The sequence below is a fragment of the Malus sylvestris genome, chromosome 15, assembly GCF_916048215.2.
Source record: "Malus sylvestris chromosome 15, drMalSylv7.2, whole genome shotgun sequence".
Classification (NCBI taxonomy): domain Eukaryota; kingdom Viridiplantae; phylum Streptophyta; class Magnoliopsida; order Rosales; family Rosaceae; genus Malus; species Malus sylvestris.
In genome coordinates, this window is record NC_062274.1 from 45,344,570 (window position 1) to 45,356,821 (window position 12,252).

Below are 12,252 nucleotides of genomic sequence, written 5' to 3' on the forward strand. Positions count from 1 at the left end.
TGACAGATGAGTGACAACGGCCCATCTCATTTTTTAGGACTCACAGGCCCAAGATTGTCAGTTTGACTCTACGCTCCCTCACTCTAATCATCAACTTATCGTTATCAATTTTTACCTTTTACCACCTCAGTAACTCAGTTAAAAATTCCCAGCTTCCAGACGGTATACAAACCATCCATACGCTTCGTTTCACTTCTCTCTCCTCTCTTCTCCCTGCTTGGCGGCCTCACATCTTAAAACGCGAGGGCAGCTGAAGCATATCAGATTTTCATCAATGGCGGAAACGCAAGCCGACAAAATCCAAACCCTAGCCGAGGTACCATTCCAATCATTTCCTTTATCTCCTCCAAATGTTCCAATTTCGTTCATGGAAGTGTTCTCTGTTTACTTCGATCTAGATGCTAATTCTTATTGCTTTTTCAAAGTGAAAATTTTGAAATTTTGCTTCCAATTGTGTATCTGTGGTTTGGTGTAATAAGATTTTGCTTCTTTAATTTGTTGTGTAAATGTAGAGCTTAATTTTCTGTAGAAAAAAGTTAAATTAAGTGCTTTTTTTTTTTTTTTTTTCCATTGAAGCTGGAAAAAAAATGTCATCTTTTGTTGCTTGTAGGTATCATTTCTTGTGTAGATTATATTAAACCTTCAGAATTACGTGAAAATTTTGATCAACATTCGCGTGATGTGTGCTTAATTTGTGCTTTTAATGCAACTAAATATTGTTATAGACAAGTTTTAGGTTTTGATTTACTCTGTTTGGTATGCCTTTCAATTTGTTTTGAATTCTTTTTAAGTTGTGCAAAGTTTATTGCTTTGGTAAGCAATACAATTCCTGGATCCTCTAGAGGAGCATTTTTAGGCCAGACAGTCAATTAGGTAAGAAATAAGCCACACTGCAGTATTAGGCTCTAAAACAAGTAAACAGTTTGTGTCAGGACTCAGTATCCTGGACGGAGTAATATCACCTTGAAAGAAACACGCTCGTAGAAGATTCTTTCGAAACTTGACATGTGTGGAGAAAACAATTAGAGCATGTCTTTGGTACTATAACAAGTATGACTACATCATGTTATAATGTCGAGTTAGTCCTGCCATGACTACATCATGTTATAATGTCGAGTTAGTCCTGCCACATTAAAGCAAGCCTGAGTTTGGGAAAGCACAAAGTAGGGTAATATTTCTGGGACTATATTAGCACTAAGAAAATTTGCCACTGTGATTGCGAGATGTATTGGGATCATCTAGGACTCAAATGCTTGTGAAATCATAGTGGATGGTAGTGCCCACTTCGTTTGTACTAAACATTCTTCCACAAAGTAGGCATGAGCTGTTGTGGTGCAGTTGGATCATTTATGTGCTTGTTCCTAACCAAACTAGTGCTGAAAGTTATCCCCTTTCCCCGTCTCCTTCCCCAGACATGCAACCAATCTAGTTGTATTAATCTTATAATCACTCATCAGTCTAGTTGTATTACGCTAAGAACTAGCGCAGGGCCTGCTATCTGTGCCAAGTGGCTGTTTTCTGGAGAATCATAAAAATCTTCCAGCCTTCCACTTACTGACTTTACTTTAACATGCTTTGTTATATGCTCTCCTTTGTTAGTCCTTTCTTTTAATGGCATAAGATTAGTAATGGCTAAGTGTTTCCCTCTCATACTTTGACATACAGCAATACGCATTGGAGAAAGATGTGGGTACCAAGCCTGTTGAAGTAAAAGAAGTTGTTTCTGAGAAACCTGAGGAAACACCTGCTGCTGCAGAAGAAGAAAGCTCTGAAGTTACACCAGCTGTTGAAGAAAGCAGTGAAGCCAGTCCTTCTGCTAGTGAAGAAGGCACTGAAACCAATCCTACCTCTGAAGCTGCTGCTGAAGAAAGCAGTGATAGTACTGACAACTCAGGTGACCAAGAAGTAGTTGAAGAGACACCTGAAATTAAGGTTAATCACCTATAAAGTTATCAGTAATTTTCTTTTGTTTCCCTACCATAGTGCATACCTCATCTTATCTTTTATCTTTATATGTTTGATCCGTTCACTGACATTCTATTTTCATGTCCAGATTGAGACAGCACCAGCAGATTTCCGTTTCCCAACTACTAACCAGACAAGGCATTGCTTTACCCGATATATAGAGTATCATCGGTATGTATACAATGAGTGCCCCCCACCCCCATACACACATGCACACCACTCCTTCCTGTTATTTGAACACCATTTATCACGTACATTCTAGCTTGGTGCTGAGGTTTTGACAAAGGTTTCCCTGGTCCAATTATTTTAAGGTGCATAGCTGCAAAGGGGGAAGGTGCTCCCGAGTGTGACAAATTTGCAAAGTTTTACCGCTCTCTTTGCCCTGGTGAATGGGTATGTAATTTCAATGCTCTTTCAGGTCCTAAAATTGTAATGTTTGCTATTATTATTGAAGGTATGGCCTTCTGCATCCCCTACATGATGAATCATATTCGGTTCTTACTTTAGTTTAGTTAAATTGCCTTTGCTATTGGAGAAGTTTGCATTCTAATTGTCGATCTTATAGTGTTCTAAGTGGTGACAAATCTGGAAGGAGGGAAAACAGATATTTAGTTGAAAAGGCCACAATCATTTGACACCATGTGTGAAATAAAGGAGCCCCACAATTTGTTGGGCTTAATGTTTTGCTCAAGTTGATCTCTGTACTTTAAATTTCAGATCAACTCTTTAGCCATTCATTGATACCAAAATAGTGTTCGTATTTTTGTAATGCGTTTTATTCTAGAAACTGAACCTAATGGATAAATAGTTTTCTCAATTGGATTGCCTTGCTTTTTTCATTTTTGTCGTTTGACTCGCCTTGCTGTTTTGTCTATATTTGGGAGAGGTTAGTGCTTCAAATACTGTTGTGAGATCAGAAAAGTATGTGTCGTATAACAAGTTATTAAGCAGTTCTATTATGCTTATAGTTGATATCAATTGTTTCTACTCTAGTTTACACAAGATACGAATCAAAATCTTATTAGAATTTCTATTGAGATGTTTTCAGTGCGTGGACCATTGCTTTTTTTACAGTTTCTGCTCTTTTTTTATTTAAGTTTTTGCTGCTGGGAGGAGAGAGAATATACCACAATCTGTGGCGAGTGCTTGTGAATGTTTTTTTTAAGTGGGTGTGATTTTGTTTGCCTGCACTTCAGGCACGTGGGCAGCCAGTCTCACTCAACATTGGAACTTTAATTATTCCTCATTTTAAGGATTAACGATTATACTTTCAAGTGTCCCGTTCTGGTGACCAAGAGAACATTTATGATATTTTCAATATTTGTCAAAATGGATAAAGTTCCTTGTTTGGATGAAGTACTCGATCTTGAGTATAGAATAGAACCTGTGAACATACACTTATAGCTCAAGACATTTACCAATGTGTGACTTAGTTACTGGTGTACCCACACGTGCATCTGTTTGTGCTGCTGTTGAGTTTCCTTTTGCTTATTTGTTTACGTGCTATAAGGAATTGTTATTGTATTTCATTCAGTTCAGGTTTTCTAGTTGGCTACTTCTCTCTCGTAAGTCTTGTATTCCTTAGCAGAGCTAAAGTTAACAGTGTTCTTGTTGTACTGTTTGTATGTATCAGGTTGAGAGATGGAACGAACAAAGGGAGAATGGAACTTTTCCAGGTCCCCTGTAGATGGTGTTGGCTTAAAAAACAAGCGTTGGTCTGTGCGTTTCTGTAATATCCAAGTTTTCCTCCAATAGATGAGTTTCTACATTGAGAGTTGAACTCCAAGGGAATGCCCTATTTTAAAACAATGAATGAATAAGAAATTTTGGCTTATTTCAGAATACAGCAAAACTGTAGCTCATGAAATGAAGTTTTTGTTCATCACTAAATCATAGTTTCATTTCTCATAATTTTGTGCATGAGCTGTTGTAAAACTGTTGCCAAAAGCTAGGTGACATTTGTTAAGAGCTTTGTGCACCTGCCACACAATAAAATGCACTGTGCCTTGCTGATATTGGTTTTTTCAGTTTTTGTGCGACAATTATCTAAATTTCAGTTCATGAATACTTATATTTAGATTGAAATGTGTGGTAAACTTGAAATATCTCGGTAGGTAAGCTTCCCTTAGCTTCCCTTATAGCAGTGGCACGATTATAGAGGATGAAGAGGATGGCTGCACTTTTGAAACGTCATGATCGCAGAGAGGATGAAGAGAATAGAATAGGGAGTCATACAAATAGAGAAGGAGAAGGGGATAGTATTAAGAAGAACAAACTAAATTAGATCAGCTCTTGTTAAGTATGGTGGATATTTGGGTAGTTTGAAGCAAGAATTCATGAAAAAGAGAAAGGCCAGACAACGGTTGCTGGGTTGGTGCAGTTGATATTACAAAAAGACATTGGCCTTATCTATGGGTATCCCAGCATACAATCGATTCTTTTTTATTTTTTTAATACGTTATAATCGTCTATTCATATTTTCTCACCATGAAGTAAACCAATTACTCGGTTTTAAGAGTTTACTATATACATATACAACTATGAGGGATGCAGTCATAATGCTAGTTCTTGCAGACTTACAAAGGGAATTGCATAATGTTTTGAGGTTGAATTATGAGAGAGATCAAATTTAATAAGATTTTTTTTGGTCGAAAATTTAATGAGCTAATTGTACAGAGATTATGATGTACTTGGAGATTTAAGATCTCACAAATTCTCATAACATTCAATAAGCGGCTCTAGTTTTCTTGACAAACTAATGCATACCGTAAACTTTTGTGAAACTTATTTCATGATACTCTCTAATAGATAACTGATGGTATACCTTTTTTCACTACAGCTGGTAATTCAATATTGTTCTTACCATTAAGTTTCCTCCAAAATCTCATTTTCATTTTCCAGAGCAGTTGTTTTTTCTAAAATGTCAAATGTTGTAAATTTTGTTCTTGATATTTCAATGGAGTCAGTTGACGCTTTAATGTACTCAGTCCACTACATATATGGTGCACGAAAATTACACTTGGTACAGGGTAGTATTTCATACTTTCAATATGAATGCCGAGTTTCATTGGAACATTTCATTTGCATTAATCTTAAATGCATGGTTCAATACTTGTGCATAAACTCGAGCATGATTTGTGTGATAAAACAAAAGGAGAATTAAGAAACAAAATCAAATAAAAGAGTGCATGACACCCGAATCAAGGTATGATGGCCGACACTTGAAAGGAAGCGAAACCATAAAGTGCGAGTGATGTGAAAAGAAATACGAGTAAATTAAAACTAGAGTAAAATGAACAAGAGTGCAGTTTGTTAGTTAGAACACTTGTTACAAAGCAAAGTGTTAAGAGCATAAGTATGAGTGCATCATAAAGTAAAGAATATTCTCATCCTAAAAGGACGAATAATTATACAAACAAAAAATTAACTTTCTACATTATTGGAAGTGCTGGTCGGCTAAATGCAGTTATTCTTTTCGCCACAAGAGTTCAGCCTCTAGGTCCTAGAGGGGCACAAAAAATAAAACGTGAATGGGCTCAAAAATAAATAAGAAGCAAAGTACACAAAATAACTGTAATAATCTCTAAGGATACTAGTACAACACATATATATATATATATATATATATATATATATATTAACAACAACAATATCTGCAATGCTCATTAAAATCATTAAGCACACAAGTGATATAGAAAGTAGCTACATGAACGTGTTGGGTATATAAGTTACATTCCAATACTACAATCACGTGAAGCTGGCATTAAGCACGCATATTCGTGTTGTCCTAGTTGGCTAGTGCAATCTAGGAATAAGCTAGCACCTACTTTGGATTCAAAGCGAATATAAAGGCGTATGTAAACATACACGTGAAGCTGGTTTTGATCCAAACAATACGAATAAACAAAACACCGTGTAGACATTTATAGTGAGTAGATAAAGCACAAGTAAGTATGCCACAGTTTGTACCCACAAGATACTAATAAAATAATATAGTTTAAACATTTATATTTTCTAAGTCAAGACATGGCATGTCACACAAACATTCAAAAGCAATTATGAAAATTATAATATAATATACTTGAAAGAAAAAAAATTCACTCACTAATAAGTTGTAGAGTCGTAACCGTCTTGCCTTTACCTTGCTTGCGCATAAAAATTCTCGGAAGAAGTTTCTACTATACGAGAAACCATTATACTAATCATTACACTATCAAATACTAATGTAAAGCACCTAACTTCCTTTTGCTTGCTCAAAAAAAGGGGGTTGAAACTTGAAAATGCTTGAGAAGGGATTTAATATAATAAAAATAAAAAAGTGCTAAAAATGACATGCGGGATCTAGGGATAGGCAAATACCCATTGGTTATGGATAACCGTGGTTATCCGCCTATTTAAATTTGACGGTTATGGTTATAGGTAACCGTTTAGATAAATAAACGGTTATGGGTATAACCGTTTACCCGTGAAATTTAAATGGGCGGTTTATGGGCATTACCCGAGGTTATAAACAAGTACCCATTTAACCATTTATTTTAATATATGTAAAACTAAAAAAAAAATAAAAGTTTCCAGCTAAGTTTAGTATCCCGAGACATATTTGGTTATAAAGGGTCATAATATATATATATATATATATATATATACCTCACTTGAGAGAAAAATATAATTAATAAAACGGGCCAATGTTTAATACATATGATTGAATATGCTAAAACATTAGAATGTTCGACAGTTTTGTTTTGGAGTCTTTAAATGTTATATCGTCGATGTAGACATTGAAATTTCGTTGAAATAAATGTTAGCCATCACATTAAAATTACATTTGTAAACATTGAAATTTTAGTGAAATAAATGTTGACCATTGCATTAAAACTACAACCTTCACCCAAATTCACCTACAACATACACCCAAATTCACCTACAACAATCCATCCAAATTCACCTACAACCTCCACCCAAATTCACCTACAACAATCCACCAATTCACCTACAACATCCACCAAAACAAATGGATGGTGGTGGTTCATTCCCAAAGCCTATAAATAGGCTCCTCCATCAAAGAATCAAGAGAGGATTTTTTACATACACTTTCTCTACTCCCAAATTGGAAGAGAAGTCACACCACACCAAAGCCTTGAAGCCTCGAAACTTAGAAGCTCTCAAGCAAATCCCGAAGGATCAAGAAAGTCCACTTCGTTCTTCGTGAAATCCTCCTTCAAGATCAAGCCCCAACGCCCCTTGAAGAACTTCCACCCATTCAAGATCAAGCCCCGACGGCCCTTGAAGAAGGTGTTCATCATTCATCAACTGTTCGTCCAAGATCAAGCCTCGACGGCCCCTGGATCAACAACACTACATCTACACGTTTCAAAGATAGAATCAGAGGCCAAATTCGTAGAAGAGATTGTAACCCCTAAATCATTAATACAAATATTATTTTGTACACGTGTTCTTGTCTCATTCATTGCAGGAATTCCGTGTTTACAAATTTGGCACGCCCAGTGGGACAGTCTCTACCTCTCATCTCTATCTTTGAATCCGCAACAAGCACAAATGGCGTCAAGGAAGGCCCAAGTTGTTCTCGCTGCCAATGCAAGAAACAAGAGCGTCATCACGACAGGGGGCGTCACTTCAGGCATCATAACTCGAAGCAAGGCAAAAGCTCTTTCTGCCGCCTCTTCCGCCCCTGCATCAACTCCGCCGAAGGCACAAGAGCACCCGAGGCACAAATCGGTGATCACCCTGGCCTCGCTCAAGGCCCCAAGAGAGGAAAGCCAGAGGAAGTACTCTGAATCCTTACTTTCTGATGCTGACTCAAGCAGCGGCATAGCTATGCAAGTCATGGTTGCTGGAGCGACTTCAATTGAGGAGCAGCTGGCTCAGATGAGTGAAACAATCGCAAAACTCACAAGGGCTGTGGAGGACAAAGACCTGCAAATCGCAGCACTCGTTAACCAACTAGATGCAAAGCCCGATGAGAAAGTCAGGCAATGGGATAATCCAGTAAAGAGGGAAAACGACGAGGATGAGGAACCTCCAGTGGAGAACGTCGAAGAGACGCTGAAGCCAGACCAAGCGGCGACACTCATGGGGTCTCTCTCTATCCAGCAGCTGCAGGAGATGATCGCCAACACCATCAAGGCGCAGTATGAAGGAAGCTCACATGATTCCGTACTATACTCAAAGCCCTACTCCAAGAAGATTGACACTTTGAAGATGCCGAGGGGTTATCAACCACCAAAGTTTATGCAGTTCGATGGAAAGGGGAACCCGAAGCAACATGTCGCCCACTTCATTGAAACCTGTAACAATGCTGGAACAGAAGGAGACTACCTCGTCAAACAGTTCGTGCGCTCGCTGAAAAGTAACGCCTTTGACTGGTACACCGACCTCGAGCCCGAGTCTATCAACAGTTGGGATCAGCTAGAAAAGGAATTCCTCAACCGCTTCTACAGCACGCGCCGCACCGTAAGCATGCTGGAGCTGACCAGTACGAAACAGTGGAAGGAGGAACCCGTCGTCGACTACATCAATAGATGGCGTTCATTAAGTCTGGATTGCAAAGATCGGCTTTCTGAAACCTCTGCCATTGAGATGTGTGTTCAAGGCATGCACTGGGGGTTACATTACATTCTCCAAGGCATAAAACCAAGAACGTTTGAGGAGCTGGCAACGCGTTCCCATGACATGGAGCTGAGTATCGCCAATCACGGAAAGAATGAGCCGATCACCCACTTCAAGAAGGATAAGGTGTTCGCCCCGAGTGTGGACAAGACTGGAAAAAAGCCTGCCAAGGAAACTTTTACTGTCAACACTACCCCCATCAAAACCCCATCCGCGCCTATCAAGACCACCTCTGCGCCTATTAAGATTTCCTCCAAGACCAAGGAGACAAAAAGAAGTGAGCCTCCTCGCACCCAAGACAAGTATAAAAACACCTTGAGAGAGTTGGAGCAAAAGACGTACCCTTTTCCTGACTCAGACGTGGATGCGATGTTAGATGACTTGCTGGAAAAAAAGGTAATTGAGTTACCAGAGTGTAAGCGCCCTGAAGAAATGAATCGAACGAACGATCCTAGGTACTGCAAGTACCATCGTATCGTAAGCCATCACGTGGGCAAGTGCTTCGTCCTCAAAGAACTCATTATGAAGCTAGCGCAACAAGGGAGAATCGAGCTAGACCTTGAGGACACAGCCGCAACACATACTACTACGGTGGCGTTTAGATCCTTCGATCTCGTGCCTCTCCAAACGACACCCGACCATTCCCATCAATGTGCAAGCTACACGGCGCCTTCTACACAACCATCGCCGGGGGCAAACGAACAAGATGCGTATACCGATGATGATGAAGGATGGACATTGGTGACCTACAAAAAAACAAGGAAAGCAAAACCACAAGCCACGAGACCAAAGGTGGAACAAGTGAGAAAATACCGTCGCCGCAACAGTAGGAAGCCTAAAAGAAATGTAAAAGTCAATAAGCCAACGTATGCTGGGGAACCTATGGAGCAAGAACCACGCATTCATGTCTCCTTGTACGAGTACTTCCCGAATGACTTCTTCCAACGGTGCACTATCGCTGCATGCCATATGGTCGAAGTAGAAATGGAAGAACCTTCAAAAGGCAAAGATATAACCACTGAGGGAGAAAAAACTTTCACGCTCGAAGAAGGTCTGCCAACACACTTTAGCATTGAGGAAGCGTTACGATTACCAAAGAAGATGCGAATAGCATTAGCAGCTGTCTTGGAAAGTCCCAATGAACACGAAGGGCAAGAAAGCAAGAACGAAGGCTTGAAGCCTCGGCCACATGAATGTGCCACATGTTGTGCCATCGAGGACGCAGTCCATTTCACCGATGAAGACTTGCTGCTAGGATCCAAGCCTCACAACCGTCCTCTCTTCGTCTCTGGGTATGTAAAGGGGCACAAAGTCAACCGCATGCTTGTGGATGGTGGATCAGCCATAAACATCATGCCAAAGTCGACAATGACTACAATCGGCATCAAGGCGGATGAACTGTCCCTAAGTCGTCTACTAATCCAAGGTTTTAATCAAGGAGGACAAAGAGCGATGGGCATGATCCGAGTAGAGATGACTATTGGTGAACTCAAGTCGAGCACGATATTCCACGTGATTGATGCAAGAACTTCCTACGGCTTACTCTTAGGAAGGCCTTGGATCCATGCGAATGGAGTAGTACCGTCCACCCTTCACCAATGCTTAAAATTCTACCGAGAAGGAGTGAAGGTAATCTATGGCGACACCAAACCATTCACTGAAGTCGAATCACATTTCTCAGACGCCAAGTTCTACATGGATGAAGACATGGTGCCCGAAGCTCTTCTAAAAGAGATCAAATCCACGGGCAAAGCAACACCTAAAAAGCAGGAGCGACAAGCCATGCCCAAGAAGCAAGAAGAAGAAGTTACGCCGTCTTCAAGCAAGAACGATAATGAACTGGCTAAACGTGCAACAACAAAGGGGAGTAGGACGCCCTCAAATGGACCAAACACACCCGTCTTCCGATACATCCCGATGTCGAGAAGAAAGAATGGTCAATCTCCGTTCGAAACTGGAGCAAACAAAGCCGATGCACAGAGGCATATGGATAATGTAAAGTTGCTCAAGACGAATGCAGTTTTACCTCTGACACAGCTAGGCGGCACTAAGGTCACAAGACTACCACAAGGCTTCATAAAAGCTCTACCAAAGGGGGTGGAACCAAGCCTTCTCCCAACCCAGAGGACCGAAGAAGGTTTTGATCCAAACGCCTATAAACTCATGTCGAAAGCTGGCTACGACTTCGCTTCTTCTTCGAATCATGGAAAGAAGGTTTCAAACACCGTTAACAATAAAGAACGTGACCTCACCGAGACTCAAAAGAAGTTGAAGAAGCACGGTTACGGAGTTGATAACAACAAAGCTGGACTAGGCTTCACACCAAATGCACCCGTGAAGATTTCAAGCAAAGCGAAAAATGCTAGCACTCAACACATCAGCGTGAGTATTGAACAAGATCATGATGAGCTTAAATCCACCCCTCGGACGTCGGTCTTCGATAGGATGAATCGTTCAAAACCCAGAATGTCAGCACTTAACCGCATTGGTGGTCAAAACCGAACCTCCGTCTTCAAGAGACTTAACATGTCAGCGTCCCAAAGCTCTGTTTTTGAAAGGTTGTCAAAACCTAAAAAGCAAAGCAACACGACTAGCTCTCTTCCTCGTCAGTCAGCTTTGGAAAGACTTGAAGACAACAAGAAGTTTTTTAGAAATAGGAAAACAATGTCAAAGGAAGAAAAGCTCGACATGATAGCAGAAAAATGTGATATTCGAAGCTCAATTCCTTCAAGGATGAAGCGCCAAGCAATCTTGGAGGTGGACACAAACGGACCACTGAAAGTAAGAAGGTGCACCATCATCCACACTGGACAATCTTCATGCCGACCAGCCCAAGAGGACGACACCGAAGAGGAATTCCAAGATGTCTTCCATATCACGATCCAAGAAAGCGAAGAAGATGAGATCGCCGAAGAAGATGTCACTGCTGCGTCACCACAACTTGAGGATGGGGGGCAATCCACGGTCGATGATCTCAAGGAGCTCAACTTAGGCACAAAAGAGGAGCAGAGACCTATCTTCGTGAGTGCGCTGCTAAGTGCAGACGAGGTAGACGAGTATTACCAACTGTTATCAGAGTACAAAGACGTCTTTGCTTGGACTTACAAGGAAATGCCCGGCATTGACCCTGTCATCGCTGTACATCATCTTGCAGTTAAGCCTGGAACGCGACCGATAAAGCAAACTCAAAGGCGCTATCGATCCGAGCTCATTCCACAAATCGAGGTAGAGATTGACAAGCTAATCGAAGCAGGCTTCATTCGAGAGGTGCAATACCCCAAGTGGATCTCCAACATCGTCATCGTCCTTAAGAAATCTGGACAAATACGTGTTTGTGTAGACTTCCGGGACCTCAATGACGCTTGCCCGAAAGATGACTTTCCCTTGCCGATCATCGAAATCATGGTGGACGCAACCACTGGCCACGAGGCACTGTCATTTATGGACGGCTCTTCTGGGTACAATCAAATTCGTATGGCTCTCGAAGATGAGGAATTAACAGCATTCCGCACTCCAAAAGGTATCTACTGCTACAAGGTGATGCCCTTTGGTCTAAAGAACGCTGGAGCCACATATCAGCGAGCAATGCAGAAAATCTTCAATGACATGCTACACAAAAACGTAGAATGTTATGTGGATGACGTGGTGGTCATAACAAAG

The 12,252-nt window shown here is 40.6% G+C and overlaps 1 protein-coding gene across 2 annotated transcripts; it reads left to right on the forward strand.

The window, feature by feature from the left end:
- The first annotated feature begins 157 nt into the window (after window positions 1-157).
- LOC126605527 (cytochrome c oxidase subunit 6b-1-like) lies at window positions 158-3,978 on the forward strand. Of its 2 annotated transcripts, XM_050272943.1 has the most exons (6): window positions 158-316; window positions 1,666-1,833; window positions 1,903-1,932; window positions 2,054-2,136; window positions 2,277-2,358; window positions 3,599-3,978. In XM_050272943.1, the coding sequence occupies exons 1-6, from the start codon at window positions 275-277 to the stop codon at window positions 3,650-3,652; spliced, it is 459 nt and encodes a 152-aa protein (XP_050128900.1). In that variant the 5' UTR covers window positions 158-274; the 3' UTR covers window positions 3,653-3,978. The 2 variants fall into 2 exon arrangements, with proteins under 2 accessions (XP_050128900.1, XP_050128899.1); XM_050272942.1 differs by having other exon boundaries at window positions 1,666-1,932.
- Window positions 3,979-12,252: the final 8,274 nt, after the last annotated feature.